The sequence below is a fragment of the Maniola jurtina genome, chromosome 4, assembly GCF_905333055.1.
Source record: "Maniola jurtina chromosome 4, ilManJurt1.1, whole genome shotgun sequence".
NCBI lineage: Eukaryota > Metazoa > Arthropoda > Insecta > Lepidoptera > Nymphalidae > Maniola > Maniola jurtina.
Window position 1 is genome coordinate 7588288 of NC_060032.1, and position 16874 is coordinate 7605161.

At 37.8% G+C, this 16874-nt stretch overlaps 1 protein-coding gene across 1 annotated transcript in view; it reads right to left on the reverse strand.

Moving 5' to 3' along the window:
- The window catches only part of LOC123864865, a 50886-nt gene that overhangs the window by 4767 nt on the left and 29245 nt on the right, over positions 1 to 16874 (reverse strand). Inside the window, exons 3-5 of the mRNA XM_045905578.1 lie at positions 2248 to 2429; positions 1164 to 1259; positions 17 to 125 (exon numbers count right to left, since the gene is read on the reverse strand). Coding sequence (XP_045761534.1) covers positions 17 to 125; positions 1164 to 1259; positions 2248 to 2429 — 387 coding nt within the window. The remainder of the gene's footprint in view (positions 1 to 16; positions 126 to 1163; positions 1260 to 2247; positions 2430 to 16874) is intronic.

Genomic DNA, 16874 nt, shown 5'->3' on the forward strand with positions numbered 1-16874 from the left:
TAAGGGGTACACTCACCTTGTAGTTTTAATCTCAATCTGTGTGGGTAAAAGATCGCCCTCAGTACCGTTCGGCCACACCTTCCACCAGCGCAGGTCACTTCTAGCGTCTGCTAAGTACAACCGTCCTGGTGAAAAGGAAATAGAAAGGCTATGAAATAATATGTAGGTAAGCGTAACGAACGCGCACTTTTGGTTTGTTAGTGTGAGTATAAGCTGAAAATCAGCACGTGGGTATAGTCAGTCAATACACAATATATCTAGGTTGCTATATTATGCTATATGTAAAACAATGGAGATTTTATTTGTTAATCAAAAACTAGCTTATTTCCACAACTCCTTCCGCGCAGATTTAGGTTTTTAAATTTCTTCTTTGTTTTCGGAGATCTATATCGATAGTACGCCATTAAAGTTTTCGTAAATTAATGTCCAGAAATCGTCCAGTTTGGATTTTATTAAGAGTACAGATTCCTAAGATACATCCATATTCCTACAAGTAGGTAATATGTGTCAGAGAACACTTTGTTTTTAGACAAATAATGAAATCAGATGTAATTGAAAACATGACAAGATGCAGTACCTACTGTTACTAAAAATAATAACAGCTAATTTCTTAGAAATCGCTGGCAACATTCGAGATCGTTTTGGTTCAATTAATAGTTGCGAGAGTGTATTATTTTAAGGCTTGCACCTACGCTAAGCGCGACGGAAACTAAATGACGTCGCATTGAAAGCGCGCGTACGCGTGCACGATTTGTAAAACCAGGTAAAGTAAGCCGTGAACACAATAATGACGCTAAAGACGCGCTCCGATGGCTCAAAGGTCGCGTAGGTTGCGTTGGAAGTTTGTAAGTATTACAACTATTACTATTGTTGAACAATTGATGATTACGTTTTCATCCGCGTGGATTAAGGTTTCTAGAAAATCCTTATTTTCTAAAATAAAAGTAGCCTTTCTCACTCTCCAAGTCTATATCGATATCCATGTTACAAATCACGTTCACCCGTTGCTCCGTTGCGGTGTGATTAAAGGACAAACCAATAACATGGGTAGTGATTATATTGCAGCTTCTAGCAGCCGCGTTGGAAAGGTTTCCGTCGCGCGTTGTGTAAGATTTCATATTTCATTTCAGAATTGTGATTGCGAGAAAGTGACGGTCACTCACCAATAAGCGCTTCGCAGAAGAGCCGTAGTTCGCTCCCTTCCTCCACCCACTGATCCTTTGAAATGAACATTGTTTTCGGTGCATCCGCGGGCTTTTCTGTTGAAAAAATTATTGGATTTTTTTAGAAAAGATTCAATTATAGTGAGTGCAATGTTTTGATGAATGTTGGTTATATTTGTGTAGTCGGCAAACAAAAGCAGACTTTTCCATACTATTTTTTTTTTGCTTGTTTTGGGTTCTGAAAAAGATATTTTTATATTTTAAATATGTATCTAGATTAGTCTGCCAATCCGCACTTGGCCAGCGTAGTGGACTATGGCCTTCTCTTACCGAGAGGAGACCCATGCATGTATGGAGCCAGTGATGGGTTGATAATGATGATGGTAAATATTATGGTCTTCAAAGTTGCCAACTTATTAAAAAATCCTCTTGTGGTGCCCATGGACAACTGGTAAACTAATTTACCATTAATTTACCTGTCAGACGTCCTGTCTGTTCGTTTGCCAGCTGTTGCTACAAAATACACGAATATCATCATTTCGCGCCATTTCCTCGAAGTGAAAGTTGCAATTTAAAACCAAACTTTCTTTTGTACTTAAAAAGTCCGGATAATAGACACGTCTCGACTCTTGAAGCTCGACGTGATCGCATGACACTATCCAATTCAGTGATCCGTTACAAGAGAGACAGAGTTTTTTTTCTCAGAAAAATTGTAAATAATGATTTCAAACAAGATATCACTGGAGATGGTAAACCAATGGATTTTTTTAATTGTATTGTTAGTTAAGTTTTAGATTAATGTGGGTTTAGAATTTTATAATTTCTATTTCTGGTCTGGTAGGAAGCGCTTCGGCCGTGGCTAGTTACCACTCTACCGGTAAAGCCGTGCCACCAAGCGATTTAGCGTTCCGGTACGATGCCGTGCAGAAAGCAAAGGGGTATGGGTTTTAATAAAAACTGTCATATCCCTTCCAGATTAGCCCGCTTCCACCTTAGACTGCATCATCACTTACCACCAGACTAGATGGCAGTCAAGGGGTAATTTGTATCTGAATCAAAAATATTAAGAGGATAAGTTGATTACCTAAAATATCAAGTCTGACTGTATGCGTCTCGCTGTGTGTTTCGTTGCTGAGCCTGCACGTGTAGTTGCCGGAGTCGGTGTGAGCTGCTCGCCGCGTGTACAGCGTCTGGTTAGCTGCCTCTGGGTACAGGATGAGGTTCGACACGCCCGCCGACCATGGGTATGCCACGCCATCTTTGAACCTGAAAAAGTTAAAACATTAAACGTTTGCAAATCGAAATGTGCCGTGGGGTGATGACAGATCATTGTCGTCATCAACTCCACTTCCCGTGTCGTGCGAGGCAATTACTAAGGGAATATGTATAACGGAGAACGGGCAGCAGCGTTCTCTGTGCTTCTACTACTTACCATCTGCTGCGATCACCACCCCGGGTGTCTGCCTAACGTGATGATTATGGGCAAACCCTCCCGTAGGGAAGAGGCATTTAGTTCTGGTTTGTAACTAATGTAGTTGTTAACGTTCTTTAGTTTTACGGCAATGTACAGAGAAAAATAAAGATTTTTCAATAAAAGAAAAATGATCCCAAGAAACTTCCTTGAACTCGAAGGACCGTTTTAACGTTTGTCAACGAGCAGAGACAACGAAAGAATCTATGGCACTAAACTATTTGGTACAACATACATCAAATTACGATAGATGATTTATCAAACACGCTGTATATACAAGCAGCTGTAGAATCGCGGAGCGTATTGACGAGCAAACACAGTGGATACGCAGTTTTAGGAATTTGGGATATAAGCTTTGTGTACGCAAACGCAAATCTTCGCAAATCATGTTTGCATAGTTATCAGTTCAGCTCAGATGTTAGTTAGGACTTGGGTATTTGACATCAAATAACATTGTTCTTTCTAAAATAATTGTGTTAAAAACCTAACACCACGTGGATGAAGTTGCAAGCATCATCTTTTTTGTACAGAGATAGCTTGTATCCATACTAATATTATAAATGCGAAAGTGTGTCCGTCTGTCTGTCTGTCTGTCTATCTGTCTGTCTGTCTGTCTGCTACCTTTTCACGGCCCATCAGTTTAACCAATTGCGACGAAATTTGGTACAGGGTCAGCTTATATCCCGGGGACGGACATAGGCTACTTTTTATCCCGAAAAGTCAAAGAATTCCCATGGGATTCCTAAAGACCCATCCGCTGAACCGATTTGTATGAAATTTGGTACCAAGGTAGCTTACGTTCCTCTAATTGACATAGGCAACTTACTATCCCGGAAAATCAAACAGTTCCCACGATATCTTTAAAAACCTAAATCCACGCGGACGAAGTCGCGGGCATCCTCTAGTCCCCTATATACGAATATAATAGGCTACTTTTATCCCGGAATACCAAAGAGTTTCCTGGGTTTTTTAAAAACCTAAATCCACGCGGAGAAAATCGCGGGCATCATCTAGCACCTATCAACCACATAACCCTCCTTTGGGCTTCGCCGCAGTCGGGTAGTAAAGGTACGCTTGATGCTGCGTACCTTTGTACCTGCCCGTAGGTACGTGCTAATTTTATGTACGATTTGGTATCAGCTAATGGATTAGTTAGAAGAACAATTTACATTAAAACAGATAAAGATCGTATTGATAAAACTGTGCCATAATAATCATTCATTGAAATGAGATAGCGTGCGTTCTTAGATGTTTGCATTTTGCAATCGCGATAACTATGGTTATTTGAACGTATTAACTTGCAAGTAACGTCGTCTAAGTTAGATTGGTACCTACAAAGTTCGATGTCGCTTCTAGCACAATTCGCATTTCGAGAGAAATTCCCGAATCGTAGAATCATTAACACAAATAAATCCAGACTCCATTTTCAATTGCATTTAGATTAACTTCATAAACACCATTAGGCTCTTGATCTCATTTTCGCCCGAGTTTAACTATTCACGACGCGAAAAAAAGAAGTCTACTGTTTTCAGGGTACATATACCAATGCATGTATGCATGCACGTGAGTTTTATATTCCACTATAATTTCTATATGCCTGAACAGATTTGTATGTATGGGGTATCGTTAGAATCCTTACATCATACGAGTGACACGAGCTATAATTTTTGTATGAAAGGTCAATTTTTTTTTATTTTTTAGGTAAATCTGGACTGATTGTATGTTTTCTAACCGCGGAAATAAAACTGATTGTTAACGAGATCAGTCCAGTAAAAAAAAAGTAGGGGGAATAGATAGGTTTAGCAGTTTTATAATAGCAGAGAAAACAGTTATTATTTAAACACATAGAGAATTTCGAATGAACAACTAATGGAGCATTATTCACAGAGTCGGCTGCGGTGAGACAGACGGTGGACCCTGCGTCGCATGCGGTGGCGCAATGCACTCGCAGCTGCCGATGACAAGGGTTCCGCGAAACGGGGATTACATTATTAAACTCTCACAAACGAGGAAATAGTATTTCTCGGAGGCTTCAATGACATTTGCGACTGCACGACTCATTCGAGTAAAATTGCTTGCTAAATATTAGATCCCCATAATTCGGTTCGAGCCCGCACCACTCGTAACAGCTGTAAATCGTTCAGGGAATAAAGCTTGCGCAAACAAAACGTCACGAGAAGCCAACGATTCCCGCGAACAGTAAAATTTTGCGGTAGCCGTTTTTGAATCGTTTGAAAGTTAAACAAACATTTGCGCGATGTTTCATCGCAAGGCCGCGTGGGGATTGTTTCCGAGAACCGGCGGCAGAGCGCGACCTGGTGAATATCCATTGGGTAGATTCACCGGTAATATTCGCTTACTTGCAAAGATATTATGCTGATAACTGTACCGGGCGTTATACTGTGTTGCTCTTCCGAGCTAATGGAACTTTCGAATCGCATTATCTAAGTCGCATCGTACGTTCCTACGAAGCGTAGTTCAATATAAGCTTCTGAGAAAAAATATTTATAAAGTATTTCGTATGTTTACGGTATTCGCGTCCCTGGGAGAGCGTTGCAAATATTTTAATATCTGTTACAAAGCAATGATTCACGCTACATGCATACACGTTTTGAATTCATATTTTATTGAAATTTTTATTCTTCTCGTAAAAAAGTGTGCGTTCAGTCCTACAAACCATAATAAAAACGGTGCATCTACCGCAATTGCCTTTACCTCAGAACTCATAATAGTATTATTATGACTCCGTTTCGTAATTATTTAGAAACGATGGTGGAATTTATTTTCCTTTGCCCGATTTTATTGTACTATGTTCAGAGTTGTTATAGTACTTATAGTACTACTCACTGTTCGACATAACTGTGTGTCATTGTTCATTATTTTTCCGCAACAATGAAGATTCGAAGAAAAATTATTGAAACGAGTTGAGGTACACGCACGCGGTTTTGCCGACGGAAATCCATAGCATCGTGGACGAGTAAAGGGGGAAAAAGGTATAAAAAAGCCGAATGCAGACGCAGTGCGGTGCACTTTGTAGTCTCCGCTCAGCAGTTTTTTGCTCCTCGGTGCAAATGTTCATGACGTGAGACGACTCCGGTAACTTGGGGGCAATTATTTTGAGATTAGTCTGTCTCTGACAGTATATTATTTTCTTTTAACTTCTCTGTGAAAGGAAGTTTATTATATGAGAGCTTTACGAAATTACAAAGTATACATAAAAGTTGATGCCTGCGGCTCTGTTCGCCCTCATTATTATCATCATCGAGACAGCCAAAATGCAATCACGACTGAATGTAATAATGGCTAAAAAATATATTCTACTCGTGATTGCATGACTTATTAAGAGAACTATTAGGCTGCCTTCTTTGCCGCAAAGGGACCGCGCGGAGGCAGCGCGGTTGCAGCGTTACGGCCACGCTGCCTCCGCGCGGCACTTTGCGGGTGTATCTGTTTTTGATGTTTACATGCACCAAATAAAATAATGAGCCTCGTAGCGTGATATCAACTCGTGGGAGACATCAGAATTTGTTTGAAACTCCAATAGCTTGCTGCAATCAGCAACAGAAATGAACTCGTAAAAAACTTTTGTGAACACGAAGGACTGTTTGAATGTTTTTCAGGTTGAAAAAATCTACGGCACTAACTATACGGTACAACCTTATTAAGTCGTTATTTATGATTTATCAAATACGCTGTAAGTATAATATGAAATTTTATAATGATGCAGGCACAGACTAAAGTTTATAAAAACTATAGTCAGAGAAACGGAGCGGCCTCTTAGAAAATGTAAACTTTTTAATAAATAAAACAAAAATTAAAGGCAGGGCTATAACAAAAAGAGATCCACGATGAGGTCATTCTGCTCGTCCGCCGGCCTCATGCATCTTGCGAATTTCCGAAAGGCGAACCGGTCTTTGACCCGCGCCGGGTTGCAGTTGGGATCCAGCCACCAATCATTGGCGTGCATCCGACACCGGCACAATGTGTACAGATACATAATTATTATTTAAATACATATATTATGAATCTTTTAAGTCGAGGCTATTATACAATTAATGAATTCCTTATTGACAAAGGTGCGTGTAAGCAATCTGCTGAGCTTTGAACATATTGTAACTTTTTTATGATTTGAGAAGAGCAGTTCTGCTGAGTTTCCTGCCGGCTCTTCTCAGTAGATTCTTCTTTCCGCACCGGTGGCAGTCATAGACATATTAGTTGTTATCTTACATGAAATAGGTAGATTTGGATCTTGATTTTTCTATACATTAGGTACCTACCAACAGAATAAGGTTTCCATAATTATATTGTGAATAAAGTTTAAGTAAAGGTGTGGTTTATTTATAGAAATCATTGAGTGGCGCATTTGGCGTGGATGTATTGAGGAGCTGGCGATCAAAAAGTACCTAATACCTACTTCTGATCAAAATATATTATTTTATAATTTCAGGACGTCTTTATGTACGACTGACCCTTTAGTCAGCACGCGGATAAAACAGCTCGGAAGTGCTTTTTCTCCTGCCTTGTTTTACAAAATTAATAAGCATTTCAGACTGAAATCTTATTATTAGGTACTGAAATAAAATATAATCTATGCTACTAAAGTAGCTTTCTAATGGTGAAAGAATTATTAATATGTTCAGTAGTTTCAGAGTATATCGATAACAAACAAATCTTTTGTTTCGATATTTCTTGAAACCTACAAAGCTTGAATTCGAAGTTTTTTAAACAGTTAGTCATAATTTATAACTTATTACCATCAAAACATGAACTCGTATAATGTCGTAATATCATATCAGAAGTACCTAACTGCGTACCTAGGCACTTTGCAAACAAATCACTTAGAATTAGATGATGCAAGCGTTAAATAATAGGTACGAATACTCGATCACAGATGCATGTTTCGCGCGAAATATGACACTATTTAAGTAGGTACACAATATGAGGCTAGCGTCATTCACTGACTTCCCCGGTTTTATGACCCGAGCCCAAGGCCGACCACTTCTATAAGCCCAGATAAAGTGTCAATTGCAAGTAAAACTCGCAAGTCCTTAGTGTGTGTGTAACTTAGTGTTAAAGTTCACGACCGCTAAGAATCTTATAGGTACTTAACAAAACCACAGTCAACGTCAGTTAGGGAACTTCTAACAAAACGTCGAGGGTTCAACGCCATTGTTAAGATTCAAATTTTAGTACGTCTGATGCAGGCAGCCCTAAAGTAGCCCTATTTTCTTTGATTTCACGTCACCATAGCCCTATTATTTGACATATCGTAAACTCAGGATGTAACTGAGAGTTGTCTCACTCTAGTTCACTCTGACAAATCCCCAGGGCTTCATCTACACTGTAAGTTATGAAATGACTGGATATGTGACAATATGAGCCGTCTCGTCGTGGCAGCGGGCAAAGGATTTTTAATAAATATATAATACATACTGTATATTTTAAAATCTTTGATTCACGTCGGCTATGTAGTGCTGAAATACCTACCCAATATTGGACAGATGTCAATTAAGGATCAAACCGAGAGCTCACTCACTCTGGTTCACTCTGTTTGTGTCAAGTAATAATTTGATTTGTATTTGGACTAGTGTCAGTCCTGTTTTCCCTGGATACATCCTACAAAATGGCGAAATAGCGAAATGGTTCGGTCGCTTGTGAAATTCTATAAGCACACTGCACCAAAACTAGTCGATATTTAAAGCGAACTATCCATATTTCCAATTCCATATTAGTATTGTAAATGCGAAAATGTGTCTAACTAAGAATCTCTGTCTGTCTGTCTGCTGGCTTTTCCGTTTAACCGATTGGACGAAATTTGTTACAGAGATAGCTTGTATCCCGGAGAACATAGGCTACTTTTAATCCCGCGAAAACAAAGTTACCCGGGATTTTAAAAGAAAGATTATTCCTGCAACTTTATCCACGTGGATTCGACGTGGATTAAGTTGCAGGAATCATCTACAGGTTACAGAGATAGATGGAGACGGACATATACTACCTACTTACTTTTTATACCCGAAATTCAAAGAGTTCCAAAGAGATTTACAGAAACCTAAATCCACGCGGACGAAGTCGCGTCCCTTATCTAGTTCTCAATACAATTCAATATGTAAGAGTTTAAAACAAACTCCACACATACTCTTTCATAGTTTACAGAGGATGGCTATCTCGTGTGTATGTATAATTAATGTAAATTAAAGGTTGTGAACAATAATAGAAAAAAAAGAGATCTTGCATACGTACAGTTATTATTCCGAACATAAATTCAATCTATCTTAATTTACATACTGATTGATATGATTGACGAATAATAAATATCTAAAGCGAATCGGCATTGTTACCAAGTTGTTACGCAACTGGTTACTTACAAGTTACAACGTCATCACGTGAACAGGATTTGGAAAATCCCAAGGAAAAGATTAACGTTTTTACTACAATAGATTTACCAAAAACACAATTGGTAGGTATGAGTATATTTAATGACGAGGATAATGTTACTGATTTTATTAAAATAGTGTTAAATTAAGTCGCCTCTTTTTAAATAAGAACTACGTCAATATTTTAATAGGTAGATAGAATTTGGATAGTACAATTACTGCCGTCTATTAATAGACAATTTATATCACATCCGGTTATTTGTGACCTTCGTTTTCTTATCGTATTTTTTTATTTTGCATCTCAATTCTCAATGCTTATACAGGAACGCTAGGCTTGCAAGACCCGCAAGGGGTCAAAGTCAGACCCGCAAAAGTTGCAAAGGCACAACCCAAAAAAAACCATACTATCCATACTTAATATTATAAATGCAAAGTCTGTGTCTGTCTGCTATCTTTTCACGGCCTATCTGTTCAACCGATTTTGACGGAATTTGATACAGAAATAGCTTGCATCCCGGGGACGGGACATGGAAATAAAAAATCTCCCACTGCATTTTTGTAAAACCGTAATTAAGGTGTATGGAAGAAGTTGCGGGCATTATCTATTTGGTATAGTACACACTACAGATATAGCTCACATCCCAGGCATTAAGTCAGAGAATCAGAAAAGTCAGTCCGGAAAATCAGAGATGGCACGGGAAAAATACACCTAAATCCACTCGAACGAAGTCGCAAATAATCAAAGAGATTTTCGTAAAACCTTCTACGTGAAATAAGTCGCAAGCATGAACTGTTTGGTGCAGAGATAGCTCGCATCTTGGAAACGAATATAGGGTATTTTTGTTTTTTAAAGACATGACACGGGATTTAAAAAAACACCTAAATTCACGCGAACGAACTCGCGGACATGATCCAGTAATAAATACAAAAGTAGGACTCACACATTATATTTTCTTGGACAAGTTCAGGACTTTGGTAACACTGAAATTATCTTTAGAAGCGTGAAACGGCACAAGATAAGACAACTTATATAAATCTCAACACTAAATCTAAATTCATCAGTTGATTCCGAGAAATTATTATGCGCTGATGCCTGAACAAAAGAAACTAGCATCACCAACGATTGCAAGAAACGAAGAAACGGGGCATTCACTGCAAAGAATTTGTATATAAATCAGCTTTTCGCAAAATTAGTTTCTACCCTTTTTATTCATTTATTCCGTAACAAGATAGCTCTTGCCTGCAATCTCAACTGATGGTAAGTGATGATGCAGTCTAAAATGGAAGCGCGGGCTAACTTGGAAGGGATATGGTACCTTTCTACCATTAGCTCGTATTATATAAGTTAAAAAGTAAAACTTTTTTTAAACTAAAAGTTTTAACACAGGTATTAAAAAGCATCGAAAGTTACTGAAACAAAGTATAAGTTCAAACACGATTATTCTGCTATATGCCCACCTTGTATGCCCATTAGCAAGTTCTTGTCTTGTTATTATACGACTAACTGCGGACTGTCCTGCTCCTACCATATGTCTTCAGAAAGGTAGAATAATCATCTATTGCTATCCAAACCACACATATCTGCAAAATTTCAACTAAATCGGACGATTGGAAGTAGCTGAACAAAAATCAGTTTAAATTTCAAGGGAATGATAATTTACAAACAAATCAAACTAATTAAAAAAGCTTAAAAAAGAGCAATGAGAATATGAAATAAAAAACGTGTGATTCAGTTATGGTACGATTCAAATAACCATTTGGGCTTAATATGAGGTATTTATTTCGAAATTACAGGCAGACACTTCAATTTTATTCCAATTAGTTTAGTGTAGATCATTATTATATAGTGCTTGTATGTCGCTGACTCTAAAAAAGGTATTTTTCAATATCTTTTACGAACTAACATGTCATGCAATCAACTACTCGAACGTTGACGCAAACCGCAACTTCCCTTCGTATTCATACGTTGATAGTTTCTCCGAAACTGAGGTAATTAGGTGCTTCTTGCGAGCGATTGTCACACGCGGCCAATCGTGGAACATCGCCCTTCCATTACTCGTAATCACATGTTGGTCCGTCACGCACTGATGACAATAGATTTACCATATATACATATTTTATAACAGGACATTTTAGTTGAAAAACTAAAAATCTAGGTCCCACTTGCACAAGGACAACTGAACTGATTTAATTTAGGTATTTAAAGCCTTTTCTGCCGTCCATTAACTAAAGGGCCGGTCGTTACAAAAAATAATCCAAATAATAGTTTTTGAAGTCGGATTTATTTTTCTTTTGAAATTTTTTTATTTCACAATTTTTAGTGGCCCCACTGTACTATAATATGTTATGCCCAGTCAAAACCCTACTGTTCACCAAGCTGTTACACTGATCGCGAGCAATTTACTGTTATCCATTGGGGAGTCCTGTTCTCCATCTCCGAAGATATTCATCAGGTCTTCATCAAATTTATATGGTATAAGTATACCCTTTCAAACACAAAGAAAATTTCCAAATCGGTCCAGGCGTCTTAGAGTAATCGGGTAACATACATAAAAAAAAAAAACCGACGAATTGAGAACCTCCTGCTTTTTTCGAAGTCGGTTAGAAAAAGAAATAATTATGCAGCGGCGGTGAATTTTATAGCTCACCACCCGTTTCATTTTAAAACGTTTATTGAACTTTAATAAAATAAAAATGTTGGCAGAATTTTCACAGATCTACGATAACAGAACATATCCGGGCAAAACACGACTGTTGGCGACCCTAGGTGACAATAATGCCACTATCAACATAACAGTGGGAAATGGAAAATAAATATTTCCAACAATGTTGGTTATTGAGATTGTTACCGAGGGGTTGTAGGTACCTAGCTGTGAGATATAGGTAGCAGTACATATAATCCCACCAAAAACATTTCATGTAAAATGTTGCCAAGACTCACAAGTTCATAATGCTTTCACTGTTAAAAAGTGATGAGATCTCTAGTAGAGCCAAGCCCCTAGCTGAGCTTAGAATTGCGCTGCCCATGGGACCTATCCCAAGTCCAAAGTATATAGCTCTTAAATGCTCTTGAGTATATCACATTTATAACAATAAAGAACAAATAACTCTACTTACAAGCTCTGATTTTACAAACCCTAAATCTTGGTTAAAAAAGGACGGCTTGGCCGTTTAATGTTCGTGGTACTTTTATCTGATATGACATTTAAGCCCGGAATAGCTTGTGCGACAATCATGAAGTATAATAAAAATTAGTAATTGTCGAACAAACTATTCCTTATGACCTTAATATAATATGTTATGCCATGTAATGCTTTCACGAACATTAAACGGCCAAGCCGTACTTTTTTAATCAAGATTTAGGGTTTGTAAAATCAGAGCTTGTAAGTAGAGTTATTTGTTCTTTATTGTTATAAATGTGATATACTCAAGAGCATTTAAGAGCTATATACTTTGGACTTGGGATAGGTCCCATGGGCAGCGCAATTCTAAGCTCAGCTAGGGGCTTGGCTCTACTAGAGATCTCATCACTTTTTAACAGTGAAAGCATTATGAACTTGTGAGTCTTGGCAACATTTTACATGAAATGTTTTTGGTGGGATTTCATTTCTTTTTGGCAGGTGCCCTAGATTTTTTTTTTGGATCTATTTTTTGTAGGTACCTACATCATTTTCATGGCCCGCTCTCTATCGTTACCTCTTTTTTTAAAAGCTTTTATTCTTGCAATGTATGTAACTATGTTTGTTTGGGTGGAATCTTGCAACTCAATTTTAAAGCAGATATATCAAATTTCAGTCTTTTAGGACTTCAGGAAACACATTTTTTAAATGTACAGACTGGGAAAAGTTTATTTTCCTGTTGTTTTAATGAAATCCCTAGCCTACATACCAAATTTCAGTCTTCTAGGACTTAGGGAAGTATTTTAGAACTTTTGACTAGAGGGGTTTTGAATGGCAATAAATCTGAAACCATAACAGGTAGACAATTGATACTTGGCACGTTTGATAAGTCTGTCAAGGACATATTATCCTGAAAATATCAGCATTCTAGCGATAGACTTTACAAATAATTTGCTTCCCCCATACGTGGGAGTGGAGGGGGAAATTTTTAAATTTCTTAATTTTCCTGTAGTTTGTATGCAATTTCTAGTGTACACACCAAATTTCAGTCTTCTAGGACTTCGGGAAGTACCCTAGAATTACAGACTAGAAGTTTTGACTGTCAATAAATCTGAAACTATAAAAGCTAGACAATTGATACTCAATGCGTTTAATAAATCTGCCCAGGACATCTTATCCTGAAAATATCAGCTTTCTAGCGACAGATTTTACAGATTTGCTTCACCCGTAAGAGGCGTAGAGGGGGGGCATTTCCAATTTCTTAATTTTCCTGTAGTTTGTAGTCAATTTCTAGTCTACATACCAAATTTCAGTCTTCTAGGACTTCGGGAAGTACCTTAGAGGTTTTGAGTAGAGGTTTTGATGATCATCAGTGAGGGACGAAATCGGCGTATTTTAGGTATCAATAAATCTGTAACCATAAAAGCTAGATATTTGATATTTAGTATATTTGGTAAATTTGCTGAGGACACCTTATACTGAAAATTTCAGCTTTCTAGCGTCATCCAGACCGAAGTTATGACGGGTCGAAAATACGGCGAAACACTTCGAGAAAAAGGTACGTAGCGCCCCGGCCGCCGTTTGGCTCGTCTTGGCGGGGGCACTGCCGTGCCCCCTGATACTGACTACAGCAAATAAGAAATACGATAAGAAAAGCTTTGAGATGGTTTGAATAACAATAAACCAATCAGTGCTGAGTCAATGATTCATTTGTTGCATAGACAACAGACATTGTTGCAAAGAATTGCAAAGTTCACTGCGATCAAAATTAAATCATTCATGTAAAAATAAACGATTAATGATGTTTTGTTACTAGATTCTTCTTCACATTCGTACAACGTAGGTGCTAAGTGCCAAACGAATCGAAATTGAACACTTTTTTATGATGACAAACCAGTCTGTAAAGCGAGTCAGAGTGAAGGTTTTATTTTTCATTGAAACACAATAGTCACTGTATAGAAAAATGCAATTCAGATGCCCACGCGCCAACAAAAGGAAATAGACACCGATTGCGCAAAGTATTTAATTCCTAGAAAGCTAATTTGCTATCAAGGTAACTTATTATGAATAGCACAAACCGAAACACCTTCAGATGTACCTACTTACGGTAAATCAGCAAAGTTATCTTCTTATATATATAAAAAATAATGTTCGTCTCTCTGTCTGTTCGTCACCAATACGTTCGCGCATTGTTCATCCGATTGAGTTCAAACCTTATACCTCTACGGTTCAAACTTTGTGTAATTGTTGATCTTTGCAGGAAGATTTCTTACAGCACGATCAACGTAGGTACAATATGTGGCGTGCGAGTCACATTGCAACGCATACTTATACATATGTTTTTTATTGAGACGCTTTCGAGAAATAAGAAACGGTCGACGATTCTCCACTTTCTGTAACGGTGGCACCGTTGGTTACGAAGTTAACCAGCAGAAAAATAACGCGTCAATGAGCCGGATATACGCATTATGCGAATGTCTACAGGTACGATGATAGCCACCACGCCACGCTATATACACCACGATACTCGACATAACTCCTTGATTTATTTAATTATCTTATTATCCTATCACAAAGTAAAGGATTATTATTATTTAAATGAAAAGAAAGCTTGGGAATGAGCCAAACAGCTTTGATAGTTCTAGTAAGTATAAGTGATTTTGTAAAGTGGTGATGGTAAAAAAAAGAATACCTGGCTGAGTTTATTGTGGGCTCTTCTCAGATTTGGGCGCGTTTGGAACCCTGGTAGCTTTAGTTTTAAGTTAACGTAGTTAATTATCACCACTACATCATTGTTTGACAATGAGAAAGTGTACAATAGTACCCAATTTGAATAAATGACTTTGACTTTAAATATTTATATCCATACAACAAGTCTAAGCCTTATTTTTCACGAGACCTGACGCAGCTTGCGATGCATGCTGTAGTTCTTGGACGCTCCATTTAAAAAATATGGGAGACTGCCAAGACTTCATTTTTTGTATATCTTCTTATTAATTATGTGTTTTTAGTGGAAGACTCCAACAATTAACAATTAACACACACTTGAAAGTATCATAAGCGCCTAGCTGCCACTGACCACAAAGGCGGCGCAGCAATTAAGAAGGAGCAAAGAATGTTCAACTACATGAAGGCATTTCAATGAATAACAGAGCAACAGAAATAATATGGACAGTGTACGGGTAAGAGCGTTCCTGCAGTAACGAGTATAGTAATTTCTTACAGTTAGCGGGAGGGATGCGCGGTGACGACTGCAAGAGCAGAAAAACTTCTAACTACTGAGTGTAAAGCAAAAACATGATACAGTCGAACGAATAACTGAGCCGTACAACACGCATTTCTTCAACATCGATCCAGACATTTTATATTTCAATATTACTTAAAACTAGCGGTTTCAGATCGAAAAAATACTTTACGGTATGTCTGTGAGCAATGGTAATGCCGTATAAAGCAAGACGGTAGAATATCGAAATATTGATAAAGGAAAATTTACAATTAAAGTCCAATACAGTTTAGAATAGTAAGGAAATAAGATATCTCGTAATAATTATTGTAAAACCTTGTAATAAATCGCATTCGTGACTGCCTTGCCCCAAATCGTTTTTATATTTAGGTAACGTATACGAGTACGTTAGATGCGTCATTTACTGCGATAAACAAGGATCCTATAGATATATAGAGATGCAGCTAGTCTATTACAAACAAACATACAATAAAAACAAAAAGTTGTTAAGAGGGCTCTCTCCGTCACTCGTTTCATACAAACGTAGTTTCAATTTCATTTGAATATTAAGCAACCAAAGTCCATGAAATTTTGCAGACATATTCTAGAAACTAATAGCTATGTCTGTGTCTGTTTTCCAGATTTCTGTTAAAATATCCGGTTTCAAAGTTACGCGGTTTTAAAAAAATTCATACAAATCTTTGAGCCCCTGTAATTTTAAAACTACATATTTTTAGATAAATCCAAAACACCACAGACACAGATATTAGTTTCTAGAATATGTCTGCAAAATTTTATGGACTTTGGTTGCTTAATATTCAAATGAAATTGGAACTACGATTGTATGAAACGAGTGACGGAGAGAGCCCTGTTAACATTAGATTGCAACTTTGATTAAAAATTGCAATAATTACTTACTACTGTAATCTGACACAGAAGACAGCTATTTTCTTGAATAGTTTATTTATGCGATGTGTGTATTAACGTTTCCTACTAGTTTTCTTGCCAGACGGTCCTAATACGAGTGTCTTTACACAAAAAGGTAAAGGCGGGTTACATAAGCTGATTCCACGCAAACGAGAGCCGTGTTCTGCGGACGGAAGCTCGCAGGAAACGCGATGAAAAACTGCCAAGAGGAAGAGGGCACTTTGTGATTACTGCGTTGGTGTCCAGGGAATGTATTCTAGAGGTACGTAATGACACGTCCCGGAACAGACAGGTGGCTCGCGCGACTGCGTATGGGCAAGGAATGCCGCTGGGCCCCGCCTGGGAACACGACGCCCGTCAGCTCGCACTGATCGCTAATCTATAGATACATCTGTAAAACTTGATTCATGTACGTGATAACGGCTTTCTTAGTTCTATTAGTGTCATTTTAAATGATTCTTTGTGGTTTGAAATAGCAGAAGAGTGATTTCCAAATACCAATATAAGAAAAGTTGTCGAACACTTCATAAATGCTTTTTAGTTTTTCCTTCTTTGTACTGGATACAATTTTGACGGACGTGGCTAGCCATAATT